The sequence below is a fragment of the Melanerpes formicivorus genome, unplaced genomic scaffold, assembly GCF_026170545.1.
Source record: "Melanerpes formicivorus ecotype bairdi unplaced genomic scaffold, bMelFor1.0.p_v2 SCAF_85, whole genome shotgun sequence".
In the NCBI taxonomy this organism is placed as follows: domain Eukaryota; kingdom Metazoa; phylum Chordata; class Aves; order Piciformes; family Picidae; genus Melanerpes; species Melanerpes formicivorus.
Genome location: NW_027142437.1, coordinates 2,386,368 through 2,410,554, shown reverse-complemented (window position 1 = coordinate 2,410,554; position 24,187 = coordinate 2,386,368). Strand labels below are relative to the sequence as shown.

The window sequence follows — 24,187 nt, the reverse complement described above, 5'->3', positions numbered from 1 at the left end:
TTAGCTGAAGCAGAAACTGAGCTGGGGCACTCAGACTAACTCATAGAATCACTGAGCTGTCAGGGTTGGAAGGGAGCTCAAGGCTCAGCCAGTTCCAACCCCCCTGCCATGGGCAGGGACACCTCACACTGCAGCAGGTTGCTCACAGCCACCTCCAGCCTGGTTGCAAACACCTCCAGGCAGGAGGCTTCCACCACCTCCCTGGGCAGCCTGTGCCAGGCTCTCACCACCCTCATGGGGAACAACTTCTTCCTAACATCCAATCTCAATCTCCCCTCCTCTAGCCTGAATCCATCCTCCCCAGTCCTATCACTCCCTGACACCCTTTCTTGTAGCTCCCTTCAGATGTTGGAAGACCACAAGAAGGATTCCTCAGAGCCTTCTCCTCTCCAGACTGAACAGCCCCAACTCTCTCAGTCTGTCCTCTGCTCATCCTCGTGGCCCAGCCCTCAGATATTTATAGGCATTGCTTAAATCCTCTCTCAGCCTTTTCTCTAGACCAAACAGCCCCAGGGCTCTCAGCCTCTCCTCCCCAGGCAGTGCTGCAGTCCCTTCAGCATCCTTGGAGCCCTCCCTTGGACTCTCCCCAGTAGAGACTACAGAGCAAAATCCTCTCAGTTCATTGGCAAAATGACTTTCTTCCAGCAGATCATAGAATCATAGAACCAATAAGGTTGGAAAAGGCCTCAGAGGTCATCAAGCCCAACCTATCACCCAACACCATCTTTGGAGGTGTTTCAATCCCAGATCATGATTAAACAAAAACCCAGGTTACATAACACATAACTATAAGGACAGTAATGATTGCTCTTACCTCAGCTCCTCCAGCACCACTGTGCTGTCATAGGGCCCCACTATCAACTCTCCAAGGCTCCCATCATCTTCAGTGGGGTGGAAAGTGACTTTGTAGCCCTTCACTCTCCCTGGGGCTGGCTCCCAGGTCACCCTGAAGCTTGACATGGTGGAGTCAGATGTTCTGAGATTTCGAGGTGGCTTAAAGGGAGAAGCTGCAAGGGATGAGAACAGAAAGGGTTAAATTAGGTCTGCTTACAGAAAACTGCCAGCAGTTATGCCTGCATCTAAATCCAGAATGAGCTGGTGGTGTAAAGCCTTTGTACCTTCCCTTTGGCAGAAAAAGAAGTATCAAGAGGTGAAAGGTGAGGTTTGCTTCACTTAATGTTAGCTACCTAACCAATAGATATGTGTGGGCCAAGTTTGTCAGCAAGGCTCCCTAAAGAGCCCATGGACTGAGGGACAGATTCACCTCACCTCTCCTAAACATAGAATCTTAGAATTGAGAGGGCTGGAAGGGACCTCCAGGATCATCCAGTCCTGAGCCCCCCATGCCAAACTATTAATTACAAATGTAAAGAGATTTTCCTCCATGCTTGGTGTCTCTGGAATAAATGCACTCAATTTTGCTTAAGCTTTGCTAAGAACCACACCTCTTTAGCATAAATAAACACAAGAGAATTACCACACAGTCCAAATAAAGCAACAATGAGGGGGTGGAAATATGAGCAAGGCATTTGTGGTCCCTGGAGTGTAGTAGAATCATAGAACTGTCAGGGTTGGAAGGGACCTCAAGGCTCAGCCAGCTCCAACCCCCTGCCATGGGCAGGGACACCTCACACCACAGCAGGTTGCTCACAGCCACCTCCAGCCTGGCTGCAAACACCTCCAGGCAGGAGGCTTCCACCACCTCCCAGGGCAGCCTGTGCCAGGCTCTCACCACCCTCATGGGCAACAACTTCTTAACAGCCAATCTGATTCTACCCACTTCTAGTTTTGCTCCATCCCCCCCAATCCTATCCGTCCCTGACACCCTCAAAAGTCCCTCCCCAGCTTTCTTGTAGTCCCCTTCACATCCTGGAAGGCCACAATGAGGTCTCCTGGGAGCCTTCTCCTCTCCAGCCTGCACAACCCCAACTCCCTCAGTCTGTGCTCACAGCAGAGCAGCTCCAGCCCTCTGCTCCTCCTCCTGGCCCTGCTCTGGACACCTTCCAGCACCTCCAGACCCTTCCTGGCACAGAGGCTCCAGAACTGGCCCCAGAGCTGCAGCTGTGGTCTCAGCAGAGTGGAGCAGAGGGGCAGAATCCCCTCCCTTGCCCTGCTGGCCACACTTCTCCTGCTGCAGCCCAGGCTCTGCTTGGCTCTCTGGGCTGCAAGTGCTCACTGCTGGCTCCTGCTGAGCTTCTCCTCCCCCAGCACCCCCAGGTCCTTTTCTTCAGGGCTGCTCTCCAGCCAGTCCCTGCCCAGCCTGTGTCAGTGCCTGGGATTGCCCTGCCCCAGCTGCAGGACCTTGCCCTTGGTCTTGTTGAACTTCATGAGGTTGTCATGGGCTCAGCTCTGCAGCCTGTCCAGGTCCCTCTGGATGGATCCTTCCCTCCAGCTGTCTGCTGCACCACACAGCTTGGTGTCATCAGCAACCCTGCTGAGGGTGCACTCAATGCCTCTGTCCATGGCACCAACAAAGATGTTAAACAAGACTGATCCCAGTGCTGATCCCTGAGGGACTCCACTTGTCATCCTGTCTTGAACTGGGGAGCCTAGAACCGGACACAGTGCTCCAGATGTGGTCTTGCCAGGACAGAGTCAAAAGGTTGTTTTGGTGATAACCACTCCTTAGGTGGTGATAACCACTCTTTGGATGGTGATAACCACTTTTGGATGGTGATCTCTTTGGATGGTGATAATCACTCTTTGGGTGGTGATAATCACTCTTTGGGAGTAAGTGGAGCCTGAGTGATTTTTGTTGAAGCTGTCATGACAGTTCAGGGAGGAGTGTCACAGGAGATGAAACACAGAGGCTGTTTTTCCCCCTTGTCTATCTATTGTTTCTCAGCAGAATTCACAGTCTGAGGACATTTATGATCTTTCAGCTACAGTTAAACAATTTTATAGGCTCAGGGATAAGACAAACTCTTCCCCCTCTCCACCTTTTCACTCTAGAGCCATAGCAGTGACTTGCTGGTTTAATTCCCATCTTTGCACCCTTCTGATGACACTACTGCAGGGCTTGCAATAAGTACACTTTAGATGTACACAACAGCAGAAGGGATGCAGAAGCTCTCAGCAGGCTTGTTGGCCACTCTGCCTGTGAGCTACCTTCACTGGGTAGCTCTTAGTCCTCAGGGGAAGCTGCTCTTGACCTAAAAACCTCCAGTGGTTTGGCTGGCACTCCACTGAAGAGTCATTTTTGACACACTGCCACACCTGTGGTTGGTGAGGTTGCTTGAGCTGCCAGGCCCTGAGTCTGCAAAGGGAGAGGACTGTTGGCAGGAGCTTTTATATGAAAGGGACCTTGCTTCCACCCTCTCCAGTCTCTGACCTCTGGGACCCAGAGGAGGAAATATCTTGAGAGGTGATATCAGAGTCTGAGTACTGGCTGAGTGTGACTTTTGGCTGCAGTAAATGCTGAGTGTTCCAGTGCTGGTTTGCAAGGAAGCTGCTTTCATTTCTCTCTTCTGGTCTGTGTGGCTTGTTGCCATTTAAGAGAGGAGGACTAATTTAAGCTGGCCATCTAGTTTGCTCCATAATAAATAGACTGAGTGGTTAGTCCACCTGTTGTCAACATTTCTGGCAAGATCAGATATGCTGGAGCATGTCCAGGGAAGGACCATGAGGATGAGCAGAGGGCTGGAGCTGCTCTGCTATGGAGATAGACTGGAGAAGAGAAGGCTCCAAGGTGACCTTCTTGTCGCGTTCCAGGATCTGAAGAGGGCTACAAGAAAGCTGGGGAGGGACTTTTGAGGGTGTCAGGGAGGGATAGGATTGGGGAAGGTGGAGCAAAACTAGAAATGAGGAGATTCAGATTGGATGTGAGGAAGAAGTTGTTCCCCATGAGGGTAGTGAGAGCCTGGCACAGGTTGCCCAGGGAGGTGGAGGCAGCCTCCTGCCTGGAGGTGTTTGCAGCCAGGCTGGAGGTGGCTGTGAGCAACCTGCTGTGGTGTGAGGTGTCCCTGCCCATGGCAGGGGGTTGGAACTGGCTGAGCCTTGAGCTCCCTTCCAGCCCTGACCATTCTGTGATTGTGTTATTCTCTAAGCTCATGAAACCTACCTGTTGTTCCTTCTGCTTTCCTTGGTTTTCCTGGTCCAAAGTCATAAATTGGCACAACACTGAGGTCATAGGTAGTTCGTGGCTTAAGTCTCTTCAGGACTATGCTCGTAGCTGGAGCATTTACCCTTCCAAACATCTGCCTCCCTCCTCTCCGGGGTCGGTAGTAGACACGGTAGGACAGGACTTTCCCAGGGGAAGGCTGCCAGGTAACTCTCATGGAGTTTTCTGTCTCGTTGTCTACTGTCACACTCCTGGCATCTGATGACACTTTTGGGGGGAAAAAAACAGGGATAAATGTTGAAGTCAGCACAGAAAGTTACACTTCAGTGCATGCTGCAGTGGGCTGAGATTACCCACCCTCAACTAAATTGAATTACTCTACTCTACTCTACTCTACTCTACTCTACTCTACTCTACTCTACTCTACTCTACTCTACTCGAATAGAATAGAATAGAATAGAATAGAATAGAATAGAATAGAATAGAATAGAGCAGAGCAGGAGCAGGAGCAGGAGCAGGAGCAGGAGCAGGAACGGAACAGAACCAGAAACAGGGACAGGAACAGGAACAGAAACAGGATCAGGATCAGGACAGGGACAGGATGGCATAGCATAGCATAGCATAGCATAGCATAGCATAGCATAGCATAGCATAGCACAGCATAACATAGGAAGAGGAATAAGAAGAAGAATAAGAATAAGAATAAGAATAAGAATAAGAATAAGAATAAGAATAAGAATAAGAATAAGAATAAGAATAAGAATAAGAATAAGAATAAGAATTAACCAGGTTGGAAAAGACCTCAGAGATCATCCAGTCCAACCTATCACCCAGCACCATCTGATCAACTCAACCATGCCACCAAGTGCCTCATCCAGGCTCCTCTTAAACACCTTCAGGTATGGTGACTCCACCACCTCCCTGGGCAGCACATCCCAATGGCCAATCTCTCTTGCTGGGAACAATAAACAACACACAAACTCCTTAGAACCCCCTGGATGGATCCATGGGAGCTGTTCACTTTCTCCCCCACTCCCTCCATCTTATTAACTCACACAGTAGTCAAAACAGAGATCCTCTGGCAAGGCCACAGAGAGAGAGAGAGGAAAGTTGCAAGCAGAAGAAATAGGAGAAGAAAATAGAGAGCAAGTAGAATGTGTCCAGAGAAGGGCAACAAAGCTGGGGAGGGGTCTGGAGCACAGCCCTGTGAGGAGAGGCTGAGGGAGCTGGGGTTGCTTAGCCTGGAGAAGAGGAGGCTCAGGGGAGACCTTCTTGCTCTCTACAGCTTCCTGAAAGGAGGCTATGGTATCACAGGCTCACAAGATGTTAGGGGTCGGAAGGACCTCCAGAGATCATTGAGTCCAACTGCCCTGCCAGAGCAGGACCAGAGAATCCAGCATAGGTCACATAGGAACACATCCAGATGGGGCTTGAAATTCTCCAGAGAAGGAGACTCCACAACCTCTCTGGGCAGCCCATCCCAGCCTGTCCTCTCCCAGTCTTAGGAATAAACCATTTCTAACTGTGTTTGTACCAGGGAGATGAAAAGTTGGTTAGTCTTAGGTGTGGGGCTGTTGTCCCCTCAGGCAGGATGCTGAGAGAAGGAACAAATAATATATCTAAGCTACCTACTTGGACAAGATTGGACTAGAGGGACCCCTCTAGTGTGGGGTGTCCCTGCCCGTGGCAGGGGATTTGGAACTGGCTGATCCTTGAGGTCCCTTCCAACCCCAACAACTCTGTGATTCTACTCTATGTCTACAGCAAATGCTGAGGCTCTTGAAGAAAGAAGGGAAGTGTGGGACAGCAGCCTGCTTTGACTGTGGGGAGTCAGCTCTCACCAACAGCAGCAAATGCTACTTGTGCAAGGCCATACTGGGTCAAGGAGACAAAGGTTAAAGCAGTTCAGCAGCTGGTCTGTGACAGTAGTCAAAGCAGCCGCTCAGGGAGGAGGACAAGAACATGTAAACACACATGATGCTCACCAGAGCACTCCCTCAAGCTCCATCTTCCCATGGCCCCTTCAGGCAAACAACAGAAACATCGAGGCTGATCCAGGGAATCCCTTGCTTCACTCTGGCTCCTCCCTCTGCCAGTTCTTGCTGTAAAGCATCAAGCTGTCCCTGGCCCCTCGGGGGGGTTTATTTTGCATGCACTGCAGGAAAAGCTTAAGCCTGCTTTGACTAATACTGCATCATGTTCCCTGTAAACATGAGGAAAACGTTCTTCCCTGGGAGGGTGACAGAACACTGGAACAGGCTGCCCGGGGGGGCTGTGGAGTCTCCCTCTCTGGAGATACTCAAAACCTGCCTGGATGTGTTCCTGTGTGATCTGCTCTAGGTGGCCCTGCTCTGGCAGGGGGGTTGGGCTGCATGAGCTTTGGAGGTCCCTTCCAGCCCCTAACATTCTGTGGTTCTGTGATGTTTGGCAAATCAGAAAAGAACAGGACCTGAGGGAAGGGCAAAATCACTCAGTGAGCCTCGGCTTAAGGAAAATGGAGAGGGCAACAGCATGGAAAGGAAGTTCATTGATCCTGTGGGACTTAACCCAACCTTGCCTCCTCACTGCACCCACAGCATTACTTCCTCCTCCTGATTTCTAGCAGCCTCACCAAGCCTATGAAGGGCTTGCTTCAGACTCATTTGCAGGCAAAAGTCACATCTTAAGGAGGAAGCAATTTTTGTTGAATCCAAACCTACATAGCAGAATTTTTTCTTTCTTCTTCTTAATGGTCATCAAAAAAAGTCACAACTGACTGGTCTGAGATGGCATTGTGGTTTGGGGGGGACCTTTCAGAAAAGAGGGGATTGGATGTGGCACTTGGTGCCATGGTCTAGTCATGAGGTCCGTGGTGAGAGGTTGGACTCAATGATCTTTGAGGTCTCTTCCAACCTTTGTGATACTGTGAAAAAGAGAGGTAAAGACAAACAAAATCCTTTGTCTTTCACAAAAGGTTAGAGGTTGGAAGAGACCTCCAAAGATCATTGAACCCAAGCCCTCTGCCAGAGCAGGAGCATAGAATCCAGCACAGGTCACACAGGAATGCATCCAGATGGGTCTGGAGAGTCTCCATACCCATTGCTGGCCCATGGTCATCCTTCTATCCATCAGGACCCCCAGGTCCTTCTCTGTGCTGCTCTCCAAGAGGGCAGTCCCCATCCTGTACTGGTCACCCCTAAACCCCCAAGCACCACAGCCAAACCACCTTCAAACACAGCCAGGGAGTCCACCACCTCCCTGGGCAGCACATTCCAGTGCCTGACCACTCTTGCTGGGAAGTCTTTTTCCACTCACCATCAGTAAAAGCTTCTCCTTCTACTGGCTCTCCTTCTCCACTGCTGTAGGCTGCATATACTGAAATCCTGTATTTTGTTTCTGGCTCCAAGCCTTCCAGCACAGCATCCACTGTGTTTCCAGGGACTCTCTTCTCTCCCATTGTATCATCATAAAGCGATTTCCAGATGATCCTGTAATCATTAACAGCTCCTGGAGCTGGGGTCCATGATAGCCCAACTGTCGTGTCAGTGATGTCTGTGGTCACCAGATTCCGTGGGGAGCCACGTTCTGCGAGGAAGAAAACAGCAAGCCCTCTTTAATGCACACCTGGAAACGTTAGCAGAGTACCAACTGACAATGGAAATGATCATAAGAGCAGCAGCAATGCTGGGTTTTTCTTTCCCCCTATCAAGATTAGTTTCAATAACACACATTTGTAATTCCAAAGTGGATTTTTCCACAGAGTACTTAAAAAGCTACCTTTGGACTCTGAATTGGTTTATCCCTTACCATGCAAGAGATTTAGCAGGTATGGGCTTGATGATGCAAAAGAAAATAAAAGATGGATTTGAGATAAAAGATAGCATTAAGATAAAAGACATCATTAAGATAAAAGATACCATTAAGCCAAAAGATACCATTGAGATAAAAGATGGCATTAAGATAAAAGATGGCATTAAAGTAAAAAGTGGCATTAAAATAAAGTTATCATTAAAATAACAAGCCAACCTCAGGAGGTTCAACAAGAGCAAGGGCAGGGTCCTGCAGCTGGCTGGAGGCAATCCCAGGCACAAATCCAGGCTGGGCAGGGACTGGCTGGAAAGCAGCCCTGAGGAGAGAGACTTGGGGGTGCTGGGGGAGGAGAAGCTCACCAGGAGCTCTCAGTGTGCACTTGCAGCCCAGAAAGCCAATCGGATCCTGGGCTGCAGCAGGAGAAGTGTGGCCAGCAGGGCAAGGGAGGTGATTCTCCCCCTCTGTTCAGCTCTGGGGAGACCCCACCTGGAGTCCTGCCTCCAGTTCTGGAGCCCCTATTGCAAGAGGGATCTGGAGGTGCTGGAAGGTGTCCAGAGAAGGGCCAGGAGGATGAGCAGAGGGCTGGAGCTGCTCTGCTGTGAGGACAGACTGAAGGAGTTGGGGCTGTTCAGTCTGGAGAAGAGAAGGCTCCCAGGTGACCTCATTGTGGCCTTCCAGGATCTGAAGGGGGCTACAGGAGGGCTGGGGAGGGACTGCTCAGGATCTCAGGGAGTGATAGGACTAGGGGGAATGGAATGAAGCTGGAGGTGGGGAGATTCAGGCTGGAGGGGAGAAGGAAGTTCTTCCCCATGAGAGTGGTGAAGCCCTGGAATGGGTTGTGCAGGGAGGTGGTTGGGGCCCTGTCCCTGGAGGTGTTTAAGGCCAGGCTGGCTGAGGCTGTGGCCAGGCTGATGTAGTGTGGGGTGTCCCTGCCCATGGCAGGGGGGTTGGAACTGGATGATCCTTGTGGTCCCTCCCAACCCTGACTGATACTATGATACTATGATAAAAGATGGCATTAAAATAAAAGGTGGGATTCAAATAAGAGAGGGCACTGAAATAAAAGATATCATTAAGATAAAAGATGGCATTAAAATAAGAGATGATATCTTTACGATGAAGGCAGTGAGACCCTGGAACAGGTTGCCCAAAGAGGTTGTGGATGTCCCCTGCCTGGAGGTGTTCAAGGCCAGGCTGGATGAGGCCTTGAGCATGCTGGGCTGGTGGGAGGTGTCTCTGCCCATGGCAGGGGGTTGGAACTGGATGTTCTCCAAAGTCCCTTCCAATCCAACCCATTGAACGATTCTATTCTGAAGTAATCAAAAGCTTGGTATGAAGCCAGTGCTCAAATGTGCTCTGGCTCATTTAGGGAGGTTTAAACTTCCAAGTAAATAATTTTCTTTCAGACATTCATAGTTTCATTCAGGGTTGGAAGGGACCATCCTTTGAAGGGACTTCATCCTCATGTGTGTAACTTTATTCTCGAGGTGGGTAAACAGAGGAGACAGAGCAGATTTAGACTGGATGTTTAGGAACAAGTTCTGCACCAGGAGGGTGGTGGAACACTGGAACAGGTTGCCCAGGGAGGTGGTTGAGGTCCTATCCCTGGAGATCTTCAAGGTGGGGCTCTGGGCAACCTGATCTAGTTGGGGATGTCCTTGCTGACTGCAGAGAGGCTTGGACTGGATGTCCTTTGGAGGTCCCTTCCAGCCTGGACCTTTCTATGACTCTATGATTCTATGACTTTTGCATGAGTCAAACAGCTCTTTCTCTGACAACTTTATCTTCTTATTTAATAGTACTGCTCTTATCTTCCAGAGTACCCTTACTAGCTCCTTCATTTTGTGTGTACATCTGATCTTGCAGGGTGTTTACTTCATGCCACTGTTACAGTAGAAAGCAGCCTCTCTCTTTCCACTCATAAGACTTGTACCTCTTTCCTCCCTGTATTTTTGTTCCAGCCAGCCTGGAACAAAGGAAAGAGCTCCTTAGCCTGTGAAATGCAGTAGTCAGCTGGATGCCTGAGTCTCACCTAACAGTAATTCCAATGCTCCAGACTGGAGCTCGTTGGTCTAAAGCGGCACAGGGAAAGGAGCGCCTCCGTTTAATGTCTACCACATGTTGGTAACATATGTTCAATTCTCCTCTTGCAGTGGCTGCCTTTTGATGGCAGGAAAGGAGAGCTGACTGGTGGGTTTAAGGCAAAGGCCTCACTGCAGCAAAAATCTGCAAAAGGGGAGCTGCAAAACCAGATCCACACACACAGAGAGAATCTCTCAGGGTCTTTTCTGTGGCCTTTCTCACTGTACAGCACATTCCTGAGGGACTGCTTAGCAAGGGGACTTAAACACTTGAGGTGGCTTCAGAACATCACAGTTCAACTTTACCTGCACTGATTAAAAATATAAAATAAAATACAATAAAATCCATGCCTCTATTACAGCACAGCAACCCTAGGACCAGACACAAAATTCCTTGAGCACAAAGAAATTCAATACCTGCCCAATTTCCACTGCTTCGGCTCATTGCAAGAACAGACCTCACTGTTTTCAGAAGCCTGAAGCAGTTTCCTTCCAAGACTGAGCAACAAGTTACTCAAAGTCATACACTGTGTTTTCCATTTTCACATTCAACTGCCACTCACTTCCACCTCAAATCTCCAGTGTTTCCAAACATAATCCCACTGGGGCAAATGGGACTCAAGCTTCATTTTAGAAGCATCTCATTACCAGCACAACTTCATTAAAACTGAGCCAATGAATAACACAATCACAGAACTGTCAGGGTTGGAAGGGACCTCAAGGAGCAGCCAGTTCCAACCCCCCTGCCATGGGCAGGGACACCTCACACTACAGCAGGTTGCTCACAGCCACATCCAGCCTGGCTGCAAACACCTCTAGGGATGAGGTTTCCACCACCTCCCTGGGCAACCTGTGCCAGGCTCTCACCGCCCTCATGGGGACTTTGTCCTCACAATCAGTCTGAATCTCCCCACTTCTAGTTTTGCTCCATTCCTCCCAGTCCTATCATTCCCTGACACCCTCAAAAGTCCCTGCCCAGATTTCTTGGAGCCCACTTCAGAAACTGGAAGGCCACAGGTAGGTCTCCTTGGAGCCTTCTCTTCTCCAGACTGAACAACCCCAACTCTCTCAGTCAAAACCAAACCAAACCCAAACATGAAACAAAACATAAACCAAACCAAAAAAACAAACCCAAAAGCAAACCCAATCCAAACCAAAGCAAACCAAACCAAAACCAAACTCAAAACAAAAGCAAACCCAATCCAAACCAAAGCAAACCAAATCAAAATCAAAGCAAACCAAACCAAAACCAAACCCCAAACAAAAGCAAACCCAATCCAAAACAAAGCAAACTAAACTAAACTCAAACCAAAGCAAACCAAACCAAACCAAAGCCAACCCAAACCAAACCCAAATCAAACCAAAAAATGAAACAAAACAAAAAACTCCAAATCAAACCAAACCAAATGAAGAAGCAAAACAAAAATCAAACCCAAAAAAAGGGAGTTAAGGTAAAGAAGCTTTGGTAAAGTTCATTTGCTTTGTCATTTCACAACAGGAATTGCACATAGTGAAAAAGTTGGAGTGTGAAGGCCTGATTTAGCTCCTGCTTCATACCAAGCCTCAGCAGATTCAGTGACTGCACTAAAATGAAAGCCAGGGCAGAATCTAAACTCCAAAGCCCAATTTTTATTGCTTGCTCTTTTTTGGAAGCCTGAAAAAAAAGATTTGCCTTCAAAAGTAAATTGCACCTCTTTAGTTTATTCTTCCTGCCTGCTCTTTAGCTCCTGCTCCCAAAACTTGGCTTTTTTAATACCATTGAAAAATTAAACTGTAGTAAAAAAAATGAAATTAAAATGAAATTTAAAAAAAAAAAATAAACATTTTAAACATAAAATGAAATACAACAAAAGAAAAAATAAAAGAAAAAATGAGAGGGAAAAATAAAATAAAGTAAAAAATAAAGTAAAAATGAAGTAAAAATAAAGTAAAAAATAAAGTAAAAAATAAAGTAAAAAATAAAGTAAAAAATAAAGTAAAAAGTAAAGTAGAAAAGTAAAAAGTAAAGTAAATAAAGTAAAAATAAAGCAAATAAAGTAAAAATAAAATAAAAAATAAAGTAAAAAATAAAGCAAAAATAAAGTAAAAATAAAGTAAAAAGTGAAGTAAAAAGTAAAAAGTAAAGTAAATAAAGTAAAAATAATGTAAATAAAGTAAAAATAAAATAAAAAATAAAGTAAATAAAGTAAAAAATATAGTAAAAATAAAAATAAGATAAAGTAAAAAGTAAAGTAAAAAAGTAAAAAGTAAAGTAAAAAAGTAAAAATAAAGCAAAAAAAGTAAAAATAAAATAAAAAAAAGTAAAAAATAAAGTAAGAAATAAAGTAAAAAATAAAGTAAATAAAGTAAAAACAAAAAATAAAGTAAAAAATAAGTAAAAAATAAAGTAAAAAATAAAGTAAAAAATAAAGTAAATAAAGTAAAAATAAACTAAGAAATAAAGTAAAAGTAAAAACAGTAAAAAGAAAACAAAAAGAAAGTTAAAAATAAATTAAAAATAAAGTTAAAGTAAAAATAAAGTAAATAAAGTAAAAAGAAAAAAATAAAGTAAAAAATAAGTAAAAATGAAGTAAAAATAAAGTAAATAAAGTAAAAATAAAGTAAATAAAGTAAAAAGAACACAAAAATAAAGTAAAAATAAAGGAAAAAAATAAATTCAAACTAAAAGTAAAAATAAAAGAAACAGTAAAATAAAAATTAAATAAAGTAAAAAGGTAAAAATGAAATAAAAATAAAATATAAAATAAGAAATAAAATTTAAAGTATAAAATAAAGTAAAAAAACAAAAAAATCAAAATAAAATAAAGTAAAACATTAAGTAAAAATAAAATAAAATATTCAATGAAATAAAAATGAAGGCAATTCAAATGGAAAAACTAATGATGGAAAAGCTAACTTGATAGACTGCACAGATGTCTCACAAGAAAAAAAAAAAAGATACATAAAAAAAAATCTTTCTTTCCATATTTTAATGCAATATAAATATCCAAGCTGCTTTATTTTGGCTGCTCTAAACCAGGGCCCTGCCACAACATGATTTCAGCATTCAAGTATCTGCTACCACAGCACAATTTCATTTCTCCTCTGCAAGCCTGCTGTTGGACACCTCAGCCAATGATATATGCATGGAAACACTGCAGAGAGAACCCAAGAATTCACTGCATGTTTAAAACCATTATTGATGAAGCTGTTATTAACTAGCAGAGGAAAATGATTTGTTTGGCATGGGGCGGAATGAACACCACTTGGCTCTGGGGGGAAAAATATATTCTTTGGAACTAAATGTCCTTTATATGTAGAGAGAGAGAGAGAGAAAAAAAGAGAGAGAGCAAGGTAAGAGGGGGGGAAAGGGGCTGGGACTGCTACCAAACCACTAGAACTAAATGGAAACTGAGTGTCCTTTATATATGTATATATGTATATATATATATGGCAAGGTAAGAGAGGGGAAAAGGGGTCTGGGACTCCTAGCAAACCACTACAACTGCATGGAAACTAAATGTCCTTTATATATAAGTATATATGGCAAGGTAAGAGAGGGGAAAGGAGGACTGGGACTCCTAGAAAACCACTAGAACCAAATGGAAACTAAATCTCCTTTATATATATATATATATATATGGCAAGGTAAGAGAGGGAAAAAGAGGGACTGGGACTCCTAGCAAACCACTAGGACTACATGGAAACTAAATGTCCATTATATATATATAAATATATATATATGGCAAAGTAAGAGAGGGGGAAAGGGACTGGGACTCCTGGCAAACCATTAGAACTAAATGGAAACTAAATGTCTTTTCATATATAGATATACATGACAAGGTAAGAGAGGGGAAAAGGGACTGGGACTGCTACCAAACCACTAGAACTAAATGGAAACTGAATGTCCTTTATATATATATATATACAGAGAGAGAGAGAGCAAGGTAAGAGCGGGGGAAAGGGGCTGGGACTGTTACCAAACCACTAGAACTAAATGGAAACTGAATGTCCTCTCTCTATAGATAGCTAGATAGATAGCCAGATAGCTAGATAGCTAGATAGCTAGATAGATAGATAGATAGATAGACATAGATAGATAGATAGATAGATAGATAGATAGATAGATAGATAGATAGATAGATAGATAGATAGATAGATAGATAGAAAGAAATCAAGGTAAGAGAGGAGAAGAGTGGACTGGGACTCCTAGCAAACCACTAGATCCAAATGGAAACGAAATGTCCTTTATACACATAAATATGTATATGTGACGAGGTAAGAGAGGGGGAAAGGGGGCTGGGAACTCCTAGCAAACCACTAGAACTAAATGGAAACTAAATGTCCTTTCACATACAGATATATAGATATATATATGACAAGGTAAGAGAGGGGGAAAAGGGACTGGGACTCCTGGCAAACCATTAGAACTAAATGGAAACTAAATGTCCTTTCATATACAGATATATAGATATAGATATATATATATATATATATGACAAGGTAAGAGAGGGGGAAAGGGACTGGGATTGCTACCAAACCACTAGAACTAAATGGAAACTAAATGTCCTTTCATATATATATATATATGGCAAGGTAAGAGAGGGAAAAAGGGTCTGGGACTCCTACCAAGCCACTAGAACCAAATGGAAACTTTTCACTTCACATAGTTGGAAACTGCTGACAAGACAAGTTAACCTACTGAGGGAAATGAGACTCTTTTTTTTTGGTGTATGTTACACTGCAACCCAGAACACTTCCCTACCATAACACACCAGCTTGATTTGCACCTCATGTGTGAGGTGGAAGTTCACTGACAGCCCTTTTTTTTGTTCCTGCCTCCCTGGATCACCCACAAGTGGTGTTGTGGTAGAGGGGAACTGCTGTAAGAGTTTTTGTGTTGGGGGACCTGCTGTGTTTAAGATGAAGCCCAGCTGTAGGTCTTCAGTTATTAGGATTCCATCAGTTATCAAAGCTGCTACACTCAGTGTCAAGAAGCATCTTTCTGCTCCACAATAACACTGGTAGCATGCAGTTAAACCACAACACTACAGGTAGAGACATGAGGTATTTTTCCTCTCAGATCACAGAATCACAGCAACATTCAGGTTGGAAAAGACCCTCAGGGTCACCAAGCCCAACCATTAACCTTACTCTACAAGGGTCACCCCTAAACCACAGCACCAAGCACCACAGCCAAACCACCTTCAAACACAGCCAGCCCTGGGCACTCCACCACCTCTGTGGCAAGCACATTCCAATCTCTCACCACTCTTGTGCCTAAGCTCCACTCTGAACCTCCCCAGGGGCAGATTGAGGCTCTGTCCTCTTCTCTCACTAACGCCCTGGGAGGAGAGAGCAGCAGCAGCCTCTCCACAACCTCCTTTCAGGGAGCCGGAGACAGCCAGGAGCTCTCCCCTCAGCCTCCTCTCTTTCTCACTAACCATCCCCAGCTCCTTCAGTCTCTCTCCAGCAGATTTCTTCTCCAGGCCCCTCACAGCTTCCTTGTCCTCCTCTGCCCTGGCTCCAGCACCTCCACGGCTCTTTTGTATTGAGGTGCCCAAAACTGGACACAACACTTGAGGTGTAGCCTCCCCAGAGGCTCCCTCTTGTTCTGTCACTAATTAGCTGTGAGAAGAGACCAGCACCAACCTCTCCACAACCTCTTTTGAGGGAGTTGTAGAGAGTAATGAGGTCTCCCCCTCAGCCTCCTCTTTTTCAAACTAAACAGAATTGGAACAGAGATTAGTTCAAACAAAGTACTTAGCTACCTTGCTTATGTTCCACCAAAGGAAAGAACTCTGTGACTGTAACCTCTAAGCAATCATCCTGTTCTTTGGTCCCCATGTTCAGAAATGCCTCTTGGACACCTGCTGGCTTAAACAGGTTGGATAAGGAGCATGGGAAGCCAACTCACACTATCAGAAAGAAGATTGCTGGCTGGCTGTCTCCTAAGTGGTTGTCAACAGACTCCTGCTTTTTGCTGCCTTGAAATGGAAGCTCCAGGGTGCTCATCACTTCGTGCAGCCCCCAAGTCATCAGCAGGTCAGGAGCCAGCTGAAAATCAGCCACTTGAGGAGGCAGAGGAGAAAATTCTTCACTTCTGTGTGCACAGTTGGCTATTAAGAAGCAAAGATTTGCCTCTTTGTGCTTTCCACAAAGGAGGACAGAGTCCTGAAACTCTCTTCACCTGCTCTTAGTGATGTCCACCATACTCTCAGTTATTAGCAGGGGCCTATTAACCACACCAAGGGAGTTGCTATCATAGCATTCGTACATACTTTGACTGGAAGGTTTAGCTACACAGGGAGAAACCCTCAGGCACATACTGGAGAGCATTCAGCAGCTGCATTTCTGAACTAAATCTCTTCCTTCTGCAGTAGAAAAAAAAACCCAAAAGTATAAATAATGCAATTAAGTCCTATGGTGCTCTGGAACACCAAACCACCTGGATGTAAGCACAGCTGTAAGCCATGGTGAGAGCATACACAGTAAAACAAAGTGCCTGCACAGAACAGTCAAAGCCCTGCCTGGGTGAGCCAGCCAGGCACCAGTTTCAGGCTATCAGATTCCCTTAACATCAACCTTCTGCTCAGACCTGGTCTGCCTGCCCTTGTACATTTCTACCACTAATCACAGATTCACAGCATAAAAGGTAGGAAGTGACCTACCGAGAGCATCCAGTCCAGCCCCCTGCCAGAGCAGCAGCACCCAGGGGAGTCTGCACAGGAATGCATCCAGGTAGGCTTGGAAAGGCTCCAGAGAAGGAGACTCCACAACCTCTCCGGGCAGCCTGCTCCAGGCCTCCCTCACCCTCACAACAAAGAACTTTCTCCTCCTGGGCAGCTGAAACCTTCTCTGCTCAAGTTTGTCTCCAGTGCTCCTTGGCTTCTTGCTGGGCAGCACCCACAAGAGCTTGGCCCCCTCCCCTTGACCCCCAGCCCTCAGCTCTTGAGAGACATTGAGCAGATCCCTCTCAGCCTTCTCCTCTCCAGGCTAAACAGCCCCAGGGCTCTCAGGCTCTCTTCCCAGGGGAGATGCTCAAGTCCCCTAAGCATCCTCCTGCCTCTGCCTTGGCCTCTCCCCAGCAGCTCTCTGTCTCCCTTCACCTGGGGAGCCCCAAACTGGACCCAGGATTGCAGCTGTGCTCTCAGCAGGGCAGAGCAGAGCAGAGGGGGAGCAGAACCTCCCCAGCCCTGCTGGCCACACTTCTCTTGCTGCCCCCCAGGCTCCTCTTGGCTCTCTTGGCCCCCAGGGCACATTGCTGTCCATGGAGTGGGTCTCAGTTTTCATTTAGTGCAAACCCACTCTCAAAAGCTAACTTGGCAACTTTCAGTCAGGTGCTTTTGCACCCAGTTCTTGACTTCTGCTCCGTCCAGTTTCCATATTAAGTTTTTCCACTCTGCTATGCCAGAGACACAATGTCATTGTCAAATCTATTTCCCTGTGTCCACTTGGCTCCCTCCCCACAGCTCTCCAGCCATCACTGCTGTTAGCTGAACACGAGACTGTGAATCAGCTGGAATTACAATGGTGGCATTAATCAAAATCAAATGGCCTTGTCCAAGTGGCCTTTCCCCTCAGAAACATTTACTCAACTCCAGCTGATTTCAATGGGACTTCTACATGCAGTCTGGGCCCAGAGTTCAAACAGCTTTCTGTGCATGCTCTTAAAAGCAGCTTTCAAAACCACCCCACAGGTGGAAATTTCAAGCAGAGCCCTGCTTCCTTTGAGTTAAACACAGGACTGATCCAAGCCAGCATGCTAAAAGGTCAGAAGCAGCTCAATAAATGAGCCTGCCCTTGCAGAGGCATAAACTGAAATTTTATGGCCTGAGTTCCTGCCTTGTTTACAATTGAGATCCGTGAGGAGCATCCCATTAAGTCAGCACACTAGGTGGCCACAGCCAAGGCTCCAAGTGCACACATCAGATGAGAGGACATCAGAATCTGATATCTGATCAGTGTTGCCCTGTGGAGAGGCTGAGGGAGCTGGGGTTGCTCAGCCTGGAGAAGAGGAGGCTCAGGGGAGACCTTCTTGCTCTCTGCAACTCCCTGAAGGGAGGTTGTAGCCAGGTGGGGGTTGGTCTCTTCTCCCAGGCAAGCAGCACCAGAACAAGAGGACACAGTCTCAAGCTGTGCCAGGGGAGGTTTAGGCTGGAGGTGAGGAGAAAGTTCTTCCCAGAAAGGGAGATTGGCCATTGGGATGTGCTGCCCAGGGAGGTGGTGGAGTCCCCATCCCTGGAGGTGTTCAAGAGAGGCTTGGATGTGGCACTTGAAGCCATGGTTTAGTTTAGGAGGTGTTAGGTGATAAGTTGGACTTGATGATCTCTGAGGTCTTTTCCAACCTGCTTGTTTCTGTGATTCTATGATTCTATTCTATGATCTCTTTAAAGTTTTACTCTGATGATCAAACTCTCCCAGCTCTGGAAGCCTCAGTCACTTTGGTCAGCTAATATCCTTCTCCCAGAGCCATGATGCAGCTGTTTCTGGAGCAGCAGCCCTCAGGCACACAGAGAGGGGATATAGAGATGGTGCAGGGGAGGGTCAATGGCACTCTCACTGGAACAGGTTTATGGCTGTCTTGTTTCTGGGAATGCAGAAAGGTGAGAAGATGCAAACCAAGACAATTTTGACCCAGGCAGTGGAAGATCATCCCTAGGAGGAGAGCCTGTGGAGCTTGGAGAGGAGGAGACTGAGAGGTGAACTTCTTGCTGGTGCTAAAGCTATGCAGGGGCAGTGCCCAGAGGCTGGAGCCAGGCTCTGCTGGGGGCTGCCCAATGCCAGCACAAGGGGCAGGGGTGGAAGCTGAGGCAGAGGAAGTGCCATGGGAAGAGGAGGAAGAATTTGTTGGCTGTGAGGGTGAGAGGAGCCTGGCAGAGGCTGCCCAGGGGGGCTGTGGAGTCTCCCTGTGTGGAGCTCTTGCAAGGCCAGCTGGATGTGTTGCTGTGTGAGCTGCTGTGGGTGACCCTGCTGGGGCAGGGGGCTTGGGCTGGATGGGCTTTGGAGGTCCCTTCCAGCCCCTGGCACTCTGTGATTATGTGACTCTTCTTACTCATTCAGCCTCCCTCTATGTTTGTTGTTCTTTACTGACATCTATTACACTTCCTAGATAAGCCTAAAATGATGTTTTTTCATCAGGTTACTGAAAGCCAGTTTCAAATGTCAAGGCTCAAAAGCCTTGGAATGTATACTTTTTAAAATGCATGAAACAGCATCAAATCCTCCTGAGGACACTGAGCCCTTGTTTCTGTCAGGACAGAACCAGCACTACACAGTCTGAATATGACCTAAAGCCCTGGTGATATGCTAAAAACCTCATTGTGAGGAAACACCACTTCAGTTTGTGCTATTCTGCCTGTAGGAGGTCATTAATTTCCAAAGCATTCTTCTGTCACTATAGAAACAATGGGAAAAAAGGACCTGGGGGTGCTGGTGGAGAAGCTCAACATGAAACAGCAGTGAGCACTTGCAGCCCAGAGAGCCAAGCAGAGCCTGGGCTGCAGCAAGAGAAGTGTGGCCAGCAGGGCCAGGGAGGGGATTCTGCCCCTCTGCTCCACTCTGCTGAGACCACAGCTGGAGCTCTGTGTCCAGTTCTGGAGTCTCTGTGCCAGGAAGGATCTGGAGGTGCTGGAAGGTGTCCAGAGCAGGGCCAGGAGGAGGAGCAGAGGGCTGGAGCTGCTCTGCTGTGAGGACAGACTGAGGGAGTTGGGGTTGTGCAGGCTGGAGAGGAGAAGGCTCCCAGGAGAGCTTCTGGTGGTCTTCCATGATCTGAAGGGGGCTCCAAGAAAGCTGGGGAGGGACTTCTGAGGGTGTCAGGGAGTGATAGGACTGGGGGGGATGGAGCAAAACTAGACATGGGTAGATTGAGATTGGATGTGAGGAAGAAGTTGTTGCCCATGAGGGTGGTGAGAGCCTGGCACAGGCTGCCCAGGGAGGTGGTGGAAGCCTCCTGCCTGGAGGTGTTTGCAGCCAGGCTGGATGTGGCTGTGAGCAACCTGCTGTGGTGTGAGGTGTCCTTGCCCATGGCAAGGGATTGCGACTGGCTGAGCCTTGAGGTCCCTTCCAACCCTGGCAATTCTGAGATTCTCTGCTCTGTATGCTACTGTAACTCCTGTATGTTTGGTACATATTCATTCCATTCCATTGCAGAGTCTACTTTTGCTTGCAATTAACAGCTTTCATTCACTTCCAACTGAGCTGGTCTGGCAAGTTAATGATGGGGGGCAGGAGGGGGATGTGTGGGGAAATTTCAACCCACCACAAGCTCCCAAAGTCTTTGAGCCATTGCTGAGGATTAAACATTCCTGTGTAGATTGCTTAATCCAGCAGTGAACTTGCTTGCCTTTAAAATGGCTGCAAATGGGGAAAGTTAATCTATTTAGCAGCCTATGTACAGCGTGTTCTTTTCATCTGAGAGCCTGCCCCTCGGCACAAAACCAGAGGCTTGCCAGGCCTGCAGCCACCTCTCTTATTAAAAACCAGAGTGGAAAACCAGCAGCTCTCACAGACTCCTCCTTGGCCACTGCAGTTATGCTCTCTGCCCTCAGCTTGCTCGTCGTTGTGCTTTATTTCTGGTGTTTGATGACTCGGGGGACAGGGGGAGGAGATCATGCAGTTAAAAAGGAAGACATGCTAAACATTCTGGATAAAGGCTGAAAATGAAAAATAAAGGCTGAAAACGAAAAATAAAGGCTGGAAATTAAAAATAAAGGCTGAAAAATAAGAAATATAGGCTTAAAATGAAAATATAAAGGCTGAAAATGAAAAATAAAGGCTAAAAATTAAGAAATAAAGGCTGAAAATGAAAAGACAAAGGCTGAAAATTAAAAATAAAGGATGAAAATTAAAATATAAAGGCTGAAAATTAAAAATAAATGCTTAAAAATGAAAATAAAGGCTAAAAATTAACCAAAAAAGGCTGAAAATTAAAAAAGGGCTGAAAATTATAAAATAAAGGCTAAAAATTAAGAAATAAAGGCTGAAAATTAATAAATAAAGGCTGAAAATTAAAAAATAAAGGCTAAAATTTAAAGAAAGGATGAAAATTAAGAAATAAAGGCTAAAAATTAAAATAGAAAGGCTGAAAATGAAAAATAAAGGCTTAAAAATAAAAATAAAGGCTGAAAATTAAAAAATAAAGGCTAAAAATTAAGAAATAAAGGCTGAAAATTAAGAAATAAAGGCTAAAAATTGAGAAATAAAGGCTGAAAATGAAAAATAAAGGCTTAAAAATAAAAATAAAGGCTAAATATTAAGAAATAAAGGCTAAAAATTAAGAAATAAAGGCTAAAAATTAAGAAATAAAGGCTTAAAAATAAAAATAAAGGCTGAAAATTAAAAATAAAGGCTGAAAATTAAGATATAAAGGCTAAAAAATAAAATATAAAGGCTGAAAATGAAAAATAAAGGCTTAAAAATAAAAATAAAGGCTGAAAATTAAAAAATAAAGGCTAAAAATTAAAATATAAAGGCTAAAATGACAAATAAAGGCTTAAAAATAAAGGCTAAAAATTAAGAAATAAAGGCTGAAAATTAAGAAATAAAGGCTGAAAATTAAAAATAAAGGCTGAAAATTAAGAAATAAGGGCTAAAAAATAAAATATAAAGGCTGAAAATGAAAAATAAAGGCTTGAAAACAAAAATAAAGGCTAAAAATTAAAAATAAAGGCTGAAAAATAAGAAATAAAGGCTAAAAATTAAAATATAAAGGCTAAAAAATAAGAAATACAGGCTGAAAATTAAAAAATAAAGGCTGAAAATGATAGCTAAAGGCTGAAAATTAGAAATAAATACAAAAAAAAAGTAAAAATAATAACTGAAACTGAATTATAGGCATTAAAACTAAAAATAAATTCTAAACATTTTTCAACTATTATTGGTTTAAATGATCAGTATAAATTACATACCTTCCAACAAAAATAAATAATAAAAGCAAATAACAAGTAAGTAATAACTCATAAATAAATAAAGAGGGCTTTTACAAAAGGGAAGCCAAATAGGTTTGTTGCACAGAGCCAGAGATTTGTCAGGGTTGCAAAGGACCTCAAGGCTCAGCCAGCTCCAACCCCCTGCCATGGGCAGGGACACCTCACACCACAGCAGGTTGCTCACAGCCACCTCCAGCCTGGCTGCAAACACCTCCAGGCAGGAGGCTTCCACCACCTCCCTGGGCAACCTGTGCCAGGCTCTCACCACCCTCCTGGGCAACAACTTCTTCCTCACAGCCAATCTCCATCTCCCCACTTCCAGTTTTGCTCCATCCCCCCCAGTCCTATCCCTCCCTGACACCCTCACAAGTCCCTCCCCAGCTTTCTTGGAGCCCCCTGCAGATACTTTTCCCTATGGCAATGCCTTGTTTGTTCTCCAGTCTGTATTAGATCCCATCAAATACAACCAGGAGTGCTGACTTGTTTAGGTCCCTTGGTCGTCACAAGCCCTGTTCCACCACATGGCACACAGCAGCCTGCTCTGATTTAATTCACTTGAGCAGCTTCAGTGACTTTGTGTGAGCTGGGGGCAATCACAGCCAACAAAATATGTCTGAGGACGTTTTTTCCATGGCACCTTTATAGAAAGGCTCCAAGCAAAGATGCCTGGTGATGGATCACCCTGCACTTCTGAAAGTGAGAGGATGAAAGGACTTTCCTACAGCCCATATTTTGCATGTGCAGTTACTTTTAATGTTGTATGAAATATAAAGCTCCAGAAGTTTCACCTCTGGATGGTACTTCATCACTGCAGACAAAAATCAGGCAGTGGCTGAAAGGAGGCTGCATAGAAGATCAGGGCACTATAAATTTCCTGAAATCTGGATTGCTGAAGAAGGAAAGCACACTCACAGAATCACAGCAGCACTCAGGCTAGGAGAGACCCTCAGGATCACCAAGTCCAACCATTACTCTACAAGGCTCAGCCCTAAACCACAGCCCCAAGCCCCACAGCCAAACCACCTTCAAACACAGCCAGCCCTGGGCACTCCACCACCTCCCTGCCCAGCACATCCCAAGCCCTGAGCACTCTTGTGCCTAAGCTCCACTCTCAACCTCCCCAGGGGCAGCTTGAGGCTCTGCCCTCTTCTTCTCTCACTAATGCCCTGGGAGCAGAGAGCAGCAGCAGCCTCTGCACAACCTCCTTGCAGGGAGCTGCAGGCAGCCAGGAGCTCTCCCCTCAGCCTCCTCTCTTGCCCACTAACCATCCCCAGCTCCTTCAGCCTCTCTCCAGCACATTGCTTCTCCAGGCCCTCCCCAGCTTCCTTGCCCTCCTATGCCCTGGCTCCAGCACCTTAACAGCTCTCTAGCATTGAGCTGCCCAAAACTGGACACAACACTTGAGTTGTGACCTCCCCAGAGCTGAGTGCCAGGGGACAGTCAGCTCCCTGCTGCTGCTGGACACAGCATTGCTGAGCCCAGCCAGGATGCCAACAAAAGGGAAAAGAAACTTTGCCTCTATTTTCCTGCTCTACAAACACACACACACACACAAAAAAAACCCAAACCAAAACAAACCACAACAAAGCAAACCAAGCCATAAAGCTAAGTAGCAATTACCTGGCTGGCATGGAGCAGCACCCTCTGAAGCGAGTAATCTGCTGATTAGTCATTTGCTGAGCTCTCTACACCACGCTCTCTGTGAGCAGCTCATAAAATTCTGATCCTCTGGCATGTGTTTATCATTGGGTTGGACCAGAGAGCTATGCAAACAGTTTATAGAAGAGATTATCTGCACTTAACTTCTGGGGGGAATATTTGCCCTCCTCTTTCTCTGTGGAGGAAATTAAGGGCAAGCCTATCCTCAGCAAAAGAAAACCCCAAAAGAAAAACAAAAGAGAGCAGCAGAGGCTACCCAGCTGCTAAATTTTATGTAGTTCACTGAAGGATTGCTGAGTTTGTGTGGGCTGACTTTCCCAAGTAACCTGAAACAAACAGCTTCAAAACACACACACACACACACACACATGCCATGCAGAGCAAAGCAGAGGAAGAGGAGAAACATCCAAGAGAGCTTTCTAACTGCTCACAAACCCTTTGGAGATATGCAGCAGTTTTAGGGCTGATGCCTAGGAAAATCCCACAGAAGATAGTAGAAGAGGTAAATGAATTACCCTTGGATGTAAAAGGGAAGTAGTGATAAGGTCTGCATAATCCTATTGGTCTGCTAACTGGCATAAAGGGAGTGGGCACAAAATATTCTGTCTCTTTTCTCAGCTCTAGCTCTAGTTGAAGGCAGCAAAGCTGGGGAGGGGTCAGGAGCACAGCCCTGTGAGGAGAGGCTGAGG

The 24,187-nt window shown here is 45.6% G+C and overlaps 1 protein-coding gene across 1 annotated transcript in view; it reads right to left on the bottom strand.

Moving 5' to 3' along the window:
• COL12A1 (collagen type XII alpha 1 chain) overlaps positions 1-24,187 on the bottom strand; it is a 152,796-nt gene that overhangs the window by 97,332 nt on the left and 31,277 nt on the right. The window contains 3 exon segments of the mRNA XM_068165187.1: positions 815-1,007; positions 4,061-4,327; positions 7,355-7,624. Coding sequence (XP_068021288.1) covers positions 815-1,007; positions 4,061-4,327; positions 7,355-7,624 — 730 coding nt within the window.